This window comes from Dendropsophus ebraccatus, chromosome 3 (assembly GCF_027789765.1).
Source record: "Dendropsophus ebraccatus isolate aDenEbr1 chromosome 3, aDenEbr1.pat, whole genome shotgun sequence".
Classification (NCBI taxonomy): Eukaryota; Metazoa; Chordata; class Amphibia; order Anura; family Hylidae; genus Dendropsophus; species Dendropsophus ebraccatus.
In genome coordinates, this window is record NC_091456.1 from 89,994,859 (window position 1) to 90,009,520 (window position 14,662).

The following is a 14,662-nucleotide window of genomic DNA, read 5'->3' on the forward strand; positions in this document are numbered from 1 at the left end:
AAGGGTAAGGGTTAATGTTTTTGTGGTTTCCACCCTACATGGTGACCTCACACATTGTCTGTAGTATATGTTAGAGTTTGCTTCAGTGTTATATGACTCTAGAAAAAAACAAAAAAAACTGTACGGTTTGGAAACTTAGACCTGCGCCTGGTTATACCTGTTTGGAGGTGTCGGAAGTGTTTTTTTTTTCCATGAGGCAATAATTGGCCTGGTCGTCCAATAACCGTCCAATGTAAAATGACCTTTAGCCTGTGCACCAGAGCGCTCTGGTTTTTACCTCATGTGCTCTTTGCATAGGAGACTATGTGTAACCCATGTGGGAGCTATGGCGTCCTTGAAGAGTGGCTGGCTGTAATTGGATTCATTCCAACTGTTCTGGCAGGTAAAACTTAGCACCATTATAGTGAGCCTGGTTTTATTGTGAGGAATTATTATGTTTCAAATTTAGACTGATTAGATTAGAAATTTTGTGAAAAGAACATTTTTCCAAACTCTTAGTATGAGAACAATATAATTACATAAAAAAGAAAGAACTGAAATAGTCTAGTTAGCTGTTTCTCCCATACGGAACCTTGCTGTCACTGCCAGACATGACATTGTTGACTTGTCTGTTGCACTCCACAGACAGTGAAAGATATATTTTTTGCCATATCCTTATCAGAACAAGTCAGCTGTAAAGCTTAACAAAGCTCTAACCTCTGCTGTGAATGAAACATGATATGCTTCTCTTTGATTCCTGACACTTTCCTAATACTCCCATCTGTGTTTCTAGGCCCACACATTGGCAAGCAAAGATACGCTGACAGTAACATTTACAGAGCTAAGACTGCTCCTGGATGAAGAGGAAAAAATAGCAAAGAAATTTATTGAAGATAAGGCAAAGTTGGCACTGTGGGCCTATGATGGCCAGATAGAATCCTGCCATGACCAGATATGTGCCATTGACAAATTTAAAGCCCATGTCAGAAAAATACATCAACAACCTGATGCTGTAGAACTTATTCAGGTAATATGATTTTACATGTGCATCTCAGTGAAGCAAAAGTTGACCTTTTTCTGCGAGTACAGTTCAACGACAGGCGTAGTGTATACTGTGTGTATACACTACGGCCGTTGTTGCATTAAAATCAATGCAAACGTATTGATTTAATTAACAATAGACATTCTTTTCACTGAAAAAAACGGCCATTGTTCATGAAATTAATACATGGCCAAAGGGGAAATCCAATCAAGATAATCTAATGGATCACAGATGCATATAGCTTTAGTAAACTTTGTGAAGCTCAACAACCATTGGTTTCCAGTATATCTTATTATTTCAGTTCAGTTATTCTGACACATATTAAAGTGAATGTACCATCAGGTACATTTGCTTTAACATGACCCATGTACAGTATACAACGGCATCGGTGTGTGCAGGGTCCATTTTTTAAACCGCGGCCCAGTTTTCATGTACGGTGCCATTCTATCCATGGGTACCAGGGCTGAAGCACTGGAGGCGGTCAGGCCTGCCCCCAGTGGGAGGAAATCCCTCGCCCCTCTATGGCGCAGCTTCATTGATTCTAATGGAGAATTGGCGCTATTATTGGGACATATTAAAACAAATAATAATACCTGATGGTACTAGTGATGAGCGAATACTGTTCGATCGAATAGATATACGATCGAATAGTAAGGTATTCGATAGTATTGAATATAATCGAATAGTACGCCGAATATTTGATAAATATTCAATGAGCATTCAAATCCCCCTTCCCTATTTTCTTTAGTCAATCAACATGTGGGGAGTCTGCCACAGACCCTTGGTGTACGTAGCGTCGCAAGAAACAAGAATAACAATGATTGGATGGCATAGTCGCATGATCCATTAACATATATACACAGCCCCTGCTGTTATGCCCTCAGATGCGATTTGGTAGTAAGGGAGAGAACTTGTAGAGATAGTAATTAGCTTTTGGTTAGGCAGGAGTTAATTAACCCGCAACCCCTTTTCAGGGCTCATCAAACGGGTCAGTTCAGCAGGCTGCTGAGGGCTAAAGGATTAATATTAAAGAGTAGTGCAGGCAGGCTGCTGTGCTACTGTAAGGCACTCTGTACACCAAGTACTTTGTGCTCCTGATACTTGCTAGAGTGCTAGATCTAAACAAAAGAGTAGTACGTGTGTTCATCCAGTGCTACGTGCTCCTACGTCATACATAAATATAAAGGGTAGTGCAAGCACTCTGCTCACCAAGTGCTTTGTGCTGCTGATACGTGCTAGACTGCTAGATCTAAAAAAAAATAGTAGTATGTGTGTTCATCCAGTGCTACGTGCTGCTACGTCATACATAAATACGAAAGCAGACTGCTGTGCTACTATAAGGCACTCTGCTCACCAAGTGCTTTGTGCTGCTGATACGTGCTAGACTGCTAGATCTAAAAAAAAAGAGTAGTATGTGTGTTCCTCCAGTGCTACGTGCTGCTACGTCATACATAAATACACAGGGTGGTACAAGCAGGCTGCTGTGCTACTATAAGGCACTCTGTTTAGCAAGTGCTACGTCCTACATAATACAGCCGACCAGCTGTACCTATAAAATATTCATACACCCTTTAATAACCAGGTAATTCACCTGTATGTACCTACATGCAATTTTTTAGAGGGCTCACTGGGATTTTGGGGTGTTATATGCTTTCCCTGCTGTCCCAGTTGCATTCCAGTGGTGTTGGTATCATTTCCTGAGGTGTCATTGTGGACTTGGTGAACTTCCAAGTGGTCAAATAGATGTTTTTCAATAATCAAATACTTGTTCCCATAGACTTTAATTAAATATCTTATTTGCAGAGTAAGGGAAATTAATAAGAATAACATCCAATCATGGTTGGTTAAAGGTTGGTATCGATCGATTCCCCGCTAATCAGTTTGTTATTGTTTATTCAATCAAGTTATCTTCAATTATGATGTCTCTGTAGCTCCCTATCTGTGCTCTGTAAACCAGAACACAGATAAGTGTCCTGAAGTTGGGTCAGAGTGACCCAACCTGATGAGCAACATCAGCATTTTGTAAATCATGTGTTATTGAGAATCATATTAACACTATCCTCTCTGTGTCCTAAAATTATACTAAAGCCCCTCATCCCTGACAGGATCAAATATTCGATCGAATAGTCGAATATTTAAATATATTATATTATATATTTGAATATTCGAATATTTCACTATTCGCTCATCACTAGATGGTACATTCGCTTTAAAGGGTGTCAGCTATAATTCACATTCCAAACTGCTGACACTGTTAGATAGCTGCTAGGATAAGGAGACACATTGGGGGACATTTATCAAACAAATTGCGCCTGTTTTTAGTCTAATATATCTAGTTTGCGCTCAAAATAAATCTTATATGAATTTATGAAGCTTTTTTAGACAAGACTATCCAAATTAGATGCGACTTTTTGAATTAGATTTTTTGTTGTTAATTAGATCGAAAGTGCGCCAGAATTCTTTTGACACCTGTTTGGTGTCAATCAACAGGGAGGGGGGAGAGAGAAGGCATTCCAGCTTACAGCAAATCAGAAGCTTGGGAAAGCCTCTTTGACACTTCATTCAATAGAATAAAAGTATTTCTCTACATTCTGGGAGCACAAGCAGATAAACTTGCCTACATGTATGTATTCAGTTTACTGTACAGGAGCTGACTTTCTTGGTGGGTGCCTTGCAAATGATAGCCAGCTGCAAGGGATTATTTCACCTGGGCTTTTGATGTAATGTAATGTACGACAATGTCCAGACCGGGTTTTTACAAACCGTTTGGCAAAGTTTGTAACAAATCTTGGTTGGGTAAGTTCGTTTTGGTATGATCTCCAATCATAACTGTACAGTTTTTTGTTTCACCACTTTTACGCACCGACTGCAATACAATGTATTAAAGTCAGTGGAATGATGGACTTACAATGCACACAGTGCATAAAATGACGGACGTTATTTGCATGGATGTCAAAATAATGATCATGTCAATTATTTTCGGATGTCTTTTGGGCGTTATTTTTTAGTTGTTCACACACAGTTTTTCCTTTTTTCATTGTTCTTTCTCCGTTTTTACAATTAAATGCAATGGGCTTTTCAATTAAAGACACATCTTAAGGGCAATTAGTCCACCTGACCTAGACTAATGTACCAGCAGCTGTTATTGCATTGACTGGCGGCCAATCCTCAAAATAGACTTAATTTTTACCTCAAAAATTACATAAGGAATGCGGAATAGAGCTTTGTGTGTTTAAAGCAGAGCTATAGCTACCCTTTCCTGCACCCAGGGCAAAAGTTCAGTTTGGCATCCCCCCCCCCCACCTCCCCTACACACACACCTCAGCGTTGACAGACATAACTGCACACTGTAAGGCCACTATACGATACCTGCTGAGTATCCTGTCAGTGGACACTCAGCATCAACACTACCCTCTGCCCCACTATGTATCTCTCACAGCAACTCAAGGAAGAAAATAAAACAGACTTCTAGGCTATGTTCAGACAACATTTTTTGAGGTGAAAATACGTAGGTGTTTGAAAATTACAGCAGTAAATAATATACACGCTCATTATTTATTGACTGCTTTTGCAAAATACGGACTATTTTCTATCTGTTCACACATCTGTTTTATTTTTACTCAAAAGTACTGAGGTATATAGCTTTTAATTTGAACCTAGCCTTAGAGTAAGGGACAAATGTATGCTACCACTAAGCAAGCACCAATATAATCAATACTGCCACAGTGTGACTATAGTGCAGATACTTGGTTATCACTGGCTCTGCAGAGTATTACCACACTGCAGACTATATGGGAGAGTCCAGTATGTGTACTGTTCCCCTGGAATGTAACAGGACCATGTATACTGTACCCCTTAAACAGGACCATGTATATTGTACCCCCTGAATGTAACAGGCCCATGTACACTGTACCCCCTGAATATAGCAGGACCCTGTATACTGTACCCCCTGAGTGTAACAGGACCATGTACACTGTACCCCCTGAATGTAACAGGACCATGTACACTGTACCCCCTGAATGTAACAGGACCATGTACACTGTACCCCCTGAATATAGCAGGACCCTGTATACTGTACCCCCTGAATGTAACAGGACCATGTACACTGTACCCACTCTGTAGTCTGAGTGGAAGGTCCTCAGTAGGTCAGCTTCAGCACCTAGTCTGCCCCATCCACTGTCCTGCTGAGCTCACACACTGCTATTGTGACGGGCAGTTACTGTACAGCCAGGCTGGCAGCTCTCTGCACAGAGAGGAGTCAGTAACAGGTTAGTGGAATTGTGTATGGGGAAGAGTGGCGCCCCCCTCAGCCCTGCACCCAGGGCAGCTGTCCCCCCTGCCCCCCCCCCCACCTCGCTTCACCCCTGGTTTAAAGCTCTACTGCATCCACCAACCCATCCCCCAATCCGCTGGTACTGTCCGTTTTATAAAAGTATGTCCTTCCTGGCCATGTCTTTTAAAATGTGCTCAATGGTTTGGTTAGGGTAAAAAGTGATCTTTCAATTTGCAGTGGCCAAGTCAATGAGGCGTGGTCTAGAGTGTCCATGCCCTGGGCCTGTGATCTCTTTAAAGCAACGTTACGTTCCTATACGAAATTCTGAAATATCCCCGCACCTTTTTTGTTTTGCAACTAAACTCATCTTACAAAATATCTTGATCTCTATTTTATTAAATAAATCACTTTTACCTGCAATAATTTTAGGTGAAGAACAAAATCCTTTAAAAAAAAACAAAAACAAAAACTTTATTTCGTGTTTACACTGTGTCCTTCACCTTCTTACTGTTATCCATTCTATAAACGGCCTGTGCTTTCATTTAGGATTATATTTCAGTTGAAAAAGAAATGAAGAATCAGTCAACTCCGGCTGAGCAGTTGCATCCGGTCCCTGTCAGATTTGAACATGTAGAGAAATACTATAATGCCTTCACAGAAAACCTAAAAACTTCACTTAAGGAGCCAATTCCAATCCGCCTTCAAAAAGGTAAGTGTGACTTCTTTATAAGACCATACCAGGAGACCACCCCTGATCTAGACCTAATTAGGGCAGTATTCAGTTTCCTTATATCCAATGTAAACTGTTCTTTTATATGTGATATTGTGTGATATTTGCAGGAAACATTATGCCAGCACTCACATATAGTATATAGTGCTTTGGCTTGGTCTTCTCCTTGCACTTAAGCCAGCCCCTTGATCACATAAGCAAAACCTTAGTATAAGTCCATGGTGCCTCACACATGCACAATGTCACATTTGAACATGTAGAGATGTTGTACTTGCTGTCATAGAAAACTTAAATTGTTACATGAAGAAGTCATTTGTATTCCTTCTTCAAAAACACTGAATAACTGTCTCCTTTAGAAGGCCGCCCCTGATCTAGACTAGATGACTGTTAATGTGAAAAATGTATTGGTCGTCTTCTATGAGCTATGTCATGGTCCCTGAATGGCATGAAGCTGCCAGCTGTAAGCAGATAGACAGGGCATATGTGCAAAAATGGTGCATATTGCCTGGAATTAGAAGAGTCTTCCTAAATATAAAGTAAATTGCAATTTCTATTTCCACCTCCAAAAACGTTATTTTTACCAGAAATCCTATAATCGGTAGGCCTTCAGTTATCACTTTTGTGGTTTGAACATTCATTTCAAGGGGATTGTTTTCTTGTTTTTTTTTTTGGAGGATGCAGAGGCAACTCCATCTGGGTCCTGTTGTTTGGTTGGTTCACCAGCCCCTCCACGACATAAGAAGACCAAATTATTATTTCTGACTATAGATAAGCGAATCTCGAGCACACTCTGGTTCATTCAGACCCAAGCATCAAAAATGTACACCTTTTTTTTGGAGTGGAAAAGTCGCAAAATTTTGAGCAACCGCATAGCTGCGCAAAATTTTGTGACTTTTCCCCAAAATAGACTGATCATGCCTACTTCAGCTTACTGCTGAAAGTAGGCATGATTTATCATGTGCGACTATCTAAAATAGTCGCACATGTGTCGCAAACTCACTCCACACTAGATGTGGTCTATTTCACCACCTATAATGTGGAGCCAGTTTGCTCCGCGGGTCGGGTGCACTGCACCCGGTCCACGGAGTGTACGGGGTTAAGTAGTGATGCAGGAGCATCACTACTAACCCCCTGTGGCTGTACAGTAAGGAGGGGTGCTTAGCGCACCCCTCCTTGCAGTACAGAAGCAGGGAATCCCCTTAATTAAGCTGGGACTCCCTGCCCTATGCCCGCACCAATTTCGGGGCGGGGCTTATCGCCACGGGGGCGGTGCTTACTGGGACATTCGGGGACTGCTGCCAACTGCTGAAGAAGACTCAGCAGGTAACCCCCAGCCCCTAGCATCAACCCCCCCTTCCCCATGGAGATCGCACTGCATCTGCCCCAGCAAGGAATGGGGCACTTAACCCCCTTCCTTGCTGGTGCAGGTGCAGTGCCAGAACAGTCTGGTCCCCAGGGGGTTAAGTCCCTGGGAGCCAGACTGTAATTCCCATGCCCATGCTGGAGGTCACCCAGCTTTCCCAGGATCCTGTAAGGGTTAACCTTACAGGATGCTGGGAAAGCTGAGTGACCTCCAGCATAGGCATGGGAGTTACAGTCTGGTTCCCTGGGACTTAACCCCTTACTTGCTATTTGTTTTTGCTTGTGTCTTTTCTTTTTCAGATGCCGGCATGCAGAGGATTACCGCGGATTCATTTGGACTACATCGATGACCGGCGGACTTTACTGTTCAATAAAATGGTCAACAAGGGGTGTGGGGGTGTTTTTATTTGGATAAATACATTTTCTCTAACACTAATCCCCCCATTATTACCCCAGTACCCAATGCCACCAGGGGTACTGGGAAGAGCCGGGTGCCAGTGGTCCTGGAGCCTTAAAATTGGCGCTCCTGGACTGGGGCGGCAGCAGGCTGGTAATATTTAGGCTGGGGAGGGCCTAAACCAATGAAAATAGGGGGAACCTTATGCGTTTTTTTTCGAATTTTTTTTATTTAAAAAAAAAACGCATAGGGTTCCCCCTATTATCATAACCAGCCGGGTTAAAAACCAAGCAGCAGCAGCCTGGTAACACCAGGGTGGGAAAAGCCATTGGTTTAGGCCCTCCCCAGCCTAAATATTACCAGCCTGCTGCCGCCCGGTCCAGGAGCGCCAATTTTGACGCTGCGGGACCACTGGCACCCGACTCTTCCCAGTACCCCTGGTGGCATTGGATACTGAGGTAATAATGGGGGGGTTAGTGTTAGCCATTTTATACCGGCTAACACTACGCCCTGACTTAGTAATGGATTCCGTCTATCAGACAGCTTCCACTACTAAGCCTGTAAAGTAATGAAAGAAAACACAACCCACCTAGAAAATGTTTTTATTCAAATACCCACACAACACCCCCACGGCCCTTTATTGACTATTTTATTGAACAGTAAAGTCCGCCGGTCATCGAAAAAGTCCAAACGAATCCGACGTAATCCTCTGCATGCTGGTATCTGAGAAAGAAAGGGAGAAGAAAATGCTCATTACCCAGGAGGCGAACCAGAGCCAATGAGACGATTTAGAGACAATTCTGAGACTATTTAGAGACAATTCTGAGCCAAACAAATCTGCACCACAGAAAATAGACCAGGCTTATCCCTGATAGTAAATTGCACTCTAAATAGACCTGTCTATTCTTGGCAAAGCAGAAATAGACCACACCTAGAAAAATCCCCTGTTGATAAATCTCCCCACATCTCTATATTTTACACTGGGGACAACAAGCTTGCAAGTTATGTCTCTGCATCCTTAGGGGCCTATTTCACAGAGCGATAATCGGCCGAATCGGAGCGATTCATTTAGGTTTATTTAGGTTTAGACTTAAAATCATCATTCGCCACCAGCGCATCGCTATAGTGGAATAGCGGTACGTGGCGGCGACCGATGATTTCAGCAGCATCATACATTACCTGTCCGGGCTGCAGGTCTTCTCCTTCTTCCTCCTGGTCCCGCGCCACAGCAGCTTCGGAGCGGGGCTGTCTGAACTGACAGGCCGCTCAGCCAATGACTGGCCGGAACCACCGCGGCCAGTGATTGGCTGAGCGGTCTGTCAGTTCAAACAGCCCCGCTCTGAAGCTGCTGTGGCGCAGGACCGGGAGGAAGAAGGAGAAGACCTGCAGCCCGGACAGGTAATGTATGAAACAAGGGCTGCAAGGACATTGGTAACGATGTCCCTGCAGCCCTCGCTTAACGATCATCGGGGCCGTGGAATAGGCCCAGTAAACATCATTTACATCGTTAATCGGGCCCTGCTCGACCCGTGGAATAGGACCCTTACTCTTTGGTTTAAACATTCTTCTTACACTTGATATCTTAGTATCTTTATGTAAACAAGAGGCCGGTGTTTGGTCAAAAGTGCTAGTGAGTACGGCGTTCTTGAGCCACTGTATAGCATTCTAATAATTTTATGGGAAAATACTCTATTCTATTCTACATACTGTGATCATTTCCATTCACCTAATAAAGTATTGAAAACTGAAGGCAGGTGGTCCCCTCCAAATTCATTAAGTCCTGAATAGCCTCCAAGTCGTGCACCAGATATATGGAGGGAGCACTATATAAGTGTGTTGTCCTTTGAATCAGGTCAGAATCTCTCTGGGAAAATCTACAGCTAGGGCCCCATCATTCAGGGTAATTATAGTGGAAAAATCATTATATTGTTTAAATTTAAACGATTATCGGTTTGCAGATTATCGATGTGTTTGCAGACAACGATCGAAAAATCCTTTGTGTGTTACTGATCACACCTGTTAAGCTGACCATAAAATCATGGTGGGACATTTATTAAGGAGTCTAATATGTGCAGCTATTCTGGTGTGTATTTTGTTCCAATATCTTGTGACTGATTTATTAACATGTAGCACTGCCATAGTAATGTATCTAAGTAAAAAGTCACAAAAAAGTTGCACTAAAAGTTGCAAATATTGCGCAGTTATATTCACCTGGTACTGACCAGACGTAAGCCTGCGCCTGTTTGTGCGACTTTTTAAAAAGTCGCAAATGATAAATTGAGCGCTAATCCCAGATTATACAAACTTTTGGGTGAATACTCAAAACAGGCCGATAAAAAAAAAAGTCACGTCTAAAAAATATTCGCTGTCGAATACTGGTTCATAAATAGAACAAAAAATGGGTGAAAAATGCAATTATTCACCAAAAAATGGGGGCAAAACCCTTGATAAATTTCCCCCATTGTTTGCTTAATGTTCACTAAATACTTGCTAATCTTCCGTGTATATACACATCGTCCGTTCTTTTGCTTGGATTGGACAATCAATGTAACAATTGTAACTAACAACTATTGTTCTTATGGTTATTGTGTTATGGTGAACGATTTCGGTCGTTCCCAAAAGCGCTAGTTTGTGATCGTTTATTGTTAACCGATGCGAAACCGACTCCAGCTTTGTAGCCAACTCTTCCCTTTTTCTTTGAGTTTAACTAAAGAAAGAACAAACCAATATTACACCTTTTTACCATGTATTATATGGTTCTTTACTGAGTATAATATGCCGATCAGTCATAACATTAAGGCTATGTTCACACACAGTAAATAATACCAAAATACTGACGTATTTTTGAGGTAATTTTGAGCGTACATACACTGTATAGAATAACGGCCATAATTGATTACAATTGTCAAAATAATAAACATGCTCAATATTTTTGGCCTGGTTTTGCTTCTATAAAGTGGTATTATTGGTAATGTTGGACTTAGTATAGTGGGATTTTTTTCAACAGTATGATTGCTGTATATATGGTGATAAAAAAAATATTATTTGGTAACTGTACATCTGTATTATTTAGAGGTATACTATAATACATACATTATAGCTTTTGAAGAACCAAACTTAGTGTTCTGATGCTTGTATGTTAAAGGGGTTGTCCAGTAAAACATTTTTCTTTCAAATCAACTGGTGTTATATAGATTTGTAATTTACTTTAATAATTAAAAAATCTGCTGTTTCTTGCTATTCCTAAACCTTGTACAGGTAAGGGCACACTTGGTCTATTAGACAACCTATTAGACAAAAGATCCAATCTATACATCGGCTATATGCTCTAGCTAATACAGTAATAGTAAGTGAATACTTACTATTACAAAAAAAAATAAAAAAATAATGTTTCTATCTTTTCAGATGCTGTTGATGGTCCAAACTCAAGATCAACCCAAAATCCTGGGAAACTAATTAAAACATCGCCCTATGGAAATAGGTTGTCGCTGTTAAAATGTAAGTGCTACGGTCACTTTGTATGTGATTTCATATAACCGGGGTCTGCATCTTTGAACATAGTCATTACTGAAATATATTTCATGTATTTAGACTCTAGATGTCAGTATTGTACAATAAAGAACACAATTGCAGTGAGCTGTGATTATTTCTTAATTATAAACTTTTGAGTAATGGATGGTTTAGGGTCATTACATAAGGAATTTTGTCTACTATTACACGGAACGATAATCGGCCGAATAGGCCTCATCCGGCCGATTATCATTCCGTGTAATAAAGACAACGATCAGCCAATGATCGTTATCACCGGCTGATCATTGATATAGGTTCTGACGTATAATTGTCGGGCGTCAACAGCGTACCGCTACGTGTAATAGCGGTGCACGGACGACGCTGACGATATGAAAAGAGGAATACATTACCTATCCAGGCTGCAGGGCTCCTCTTCCTCTGTGCTCCTCCCCGGGTTCCGTGCGCTCCAGATTCGTAGCAGCTTGTTTCAGCTGACAGGCAGCCTGTCAGCTGAGACAAGCCGCTGTGAATCTGGAGCACGCTGGACTTGGGGAGAAGCACAGAGGAAAGGAGCCCTCCAGCCTGGATAGGTATGTATACAGTTTAAACAAGGGCTGCAAGGACATCGGTAACGATGTCCCTGCAGCCCTTGTTGAACGATTATCGGGCTGTGTAATAGGCCCAGTAAACGAGCGCCGATCTAGCAGGTATTATCGGGTCCCCATCGGCCCATGTAATACCACCCTTAGTCAGGTACTTTCCTTACTCCAGGAGATTCATAGCACAGATACAGAGGCGGGATCTGAGCGGACTTGAAACGGATCCTGCCTCTGTCACTGACTGGCTGAGCGGACTTGAGACATCACGTCTCGAGCCCGCGTCAGACACCAGGAAGCGGACGGGAACCGGAGCGCCGCGATACGGGACCCGCCGCTGGATCCGGGGAGGTGAGTGGACGTCTTTTCTCTCAGCCACCTCCTCCCCGGCCAGATCCCAATATACCCCCCCCCCGCTGGAGTACCCCTTTAAGCTATATAGCTATATAGAGGTACTCTTTAGGAAAACATATAAAGAAAAGAGACTAACAAAAAACAATTTTCCAGACTAACCAGTCTGATAAATAGCCAAAACCAACTTTAATTCCATTCACACTGATAACTAATGTTACCAGAGTCTCATATGAAAAACATTTTTCAGGGGCAATAATTCTTGGTAGTCCAGGAAAGACATGCACAGTCTCTTATTACTCTTTTTCTCTAGCAGTGCAGACACCCTGTGGTGTAATCACTATACAGGATGGGCATGCCCATTGAAAAACACAGCGTTATCTTAAAACAATATGTGGTGGTGGGCTTTAGCTGTAGTGGGTTCCTTGTTCTCTTTAAGGCACTGATAACTTGCGTGTCAGCTAATGTCAAGCAGGCAGTGTACATTCTCCATGTGAACCACCAATAACATAATCTCATCCAAATAATAAATTAGTATGGTAATACCTCTGTTCTTAAACACAATTTGTTCTGGAAGGCTGTTCATGAGCCATGCGGTTCGAGAACCGAGCTGTGTGTCCCCATAGGGAACAATGTAAATGTCTTTAATTGGTTTTTATGCTCCATGCATCAGGTGCAGAGGACACGGCCCACAGAGTGTAAAGACAAGCAGTAAGTAGTGATGCATCTTGCACCACTACTTACTGTAAAGGAGTGGGGCATTCCGTCATAACCACGCGCCCTTGCATTTTCCCAGCTGCAGGCGACTGCTCTACTGGCCTGGAGCAGCTCCCGGCACCCTTCTCCAGGCCGCTGATGCTTGACCTCTAGATCTCCATCTGCTGCAGCGGGAATTCCCGACGGGAATTGTCAGTCTTTTGAACTTCCCACACCAGAGGACAATTCAGGAGTCTGGAGAGGGGTGACAGGAGGTGGGGCGGGCAGTCGAGGTTCATCCTTGCAGCATGGAGAGTTGGCAGTTGCGGCTGGGGGGGGCCAGCAGTGACGGCCGGGGAAAGAGGGAGACGGAATCTGCCAGGTGAGCGGTGTGGGGGGCCGGCGGCCTGGAGAAGGGTGCTGTGAGCTGGGGCAGGCTGGAGGGGCTTTTCCCCGCAGCTGAGAGAAACAAAGGCAGCTCAAAAAGTTCAAAGAGCCGCCGGCTCCTGCCTCTCTCTCTGCTGCAGAGAACACCTGTTTGGAACATAATGACAGGAATCTCTGCTCCTGTAATCTTGGTGTTCCCAAACACCTCAATAACAGTTTGCTGACAGCTATCTCCCCTGATTTTGTTTGGATACCGAGGTGTTCAGAAACCGAGGTATTACTGTAATTTAAAAATTTAACCAGAAAGATAACATTTGTTATCTTTACAGCGGATGTATTGGAATGCCCTGCTGCCCCCCTGCAGCGGCAGAGCGGGGGATCAGCTGTTACACTGACTGCCCTATAACTACCCGGAGCGGAGGATCCTCTGTTCCGGGTAGTTTAACCAGTTAAATGCCGCTGTCATGCTAATGGTTTTTGGTCGGCCCCTGCGCTTACCATGGATATGCCTCTGCTCAGCCATAGCAGAGGTATGGCTGAGCAGGTTGCCTGTCAGCATGTAGCTGACATATACAATACACTGCCCTACCTACAGTAGTAGTGCAGGGTAATGTATCAGTAAACAATGATCACTGTTTAGTATTACACTTTTGTACAGTAATGTACACTAGTGTAAAAGTAAAAAAAAAAAGTGCACCTAAACAACACACCCCCCCCCCCCCCCCAATAAAAATGCATTACATTTCCTATACACAATAAAACTTTACATAAAACAGATCAAAAAAATGTTTGGTATTGCCACGTCTGTACAACCCAATCTATAAATCTATATCATTAATTATATCACATGACACAAGCTGTAAAAAAAAAAAAAAAAAAAAAAAAAAAAAAAAAACAGAATTGCTGTATTTTATCAATCTGTTTTAGAAAATATGTCGTAAAAGAGATAAAAAAGTCATATATATGTAAAACTTGGTATCAATAGAAACTACACCACCTACATCTTCCCGCAAAAAATAAGCCCGAAACCAGCTCTGTTGCGCAAAAGATAAGAACGCTATGGATCTTGCAATGTGGCAACAGTTTTTGTGGATTTTTGCTAGGAAGATAGTTTCTATTGTGGTAATAGTTAAAAAAAAAACTACACAAATTTGGTATCGCCGTAACTGTAGTGACCCAGAGAATACATGTATTATGTTATAAGTGACCGCCGATACGGATTTTTACGGTAGTCACTAATGGGCTCTATTCTGCTGCCATCAGCTCTTTATGGCGATGGCACAGAATAGTGCAGTGGCGCCAATAAGGCCCGCAGCCCCCACCTTTGGGACAGAGTGTG

At 42.5% G+C, this 14,662-nt stretch overlaps 1 protein-coding gene across 1 annotated transcript in view; it reads left to right on the top strand.

Annotated features, from left to right (window-relative positions):
• LOC138785827 (tripartite motif-containing protein 14-like) overlaps positions 1 to 14,662 on the top strand; it is a 48,028-nt gene that overhangs the window by 27,345 nt on the left and 6,021 nt on the right. The window contains exons 3-5 of the mRNA XM_069962200.1: positions 773 to 1,006; positions 5,841 to 6,003; positions 11,189 to 11,281. Of these exons, the coding sequence (XP_069818301.1) occupies positions 773 to 1,006; positions 5,841 to 6,003; positions 11,189 to 11,281 (490 nt within the window). The remainder of the gene's footprint in view (positions 1 to 772; positions 1,007 to 5,840; positions 6,004 to 11,188; positions 11,282 to 14,662) is intronic.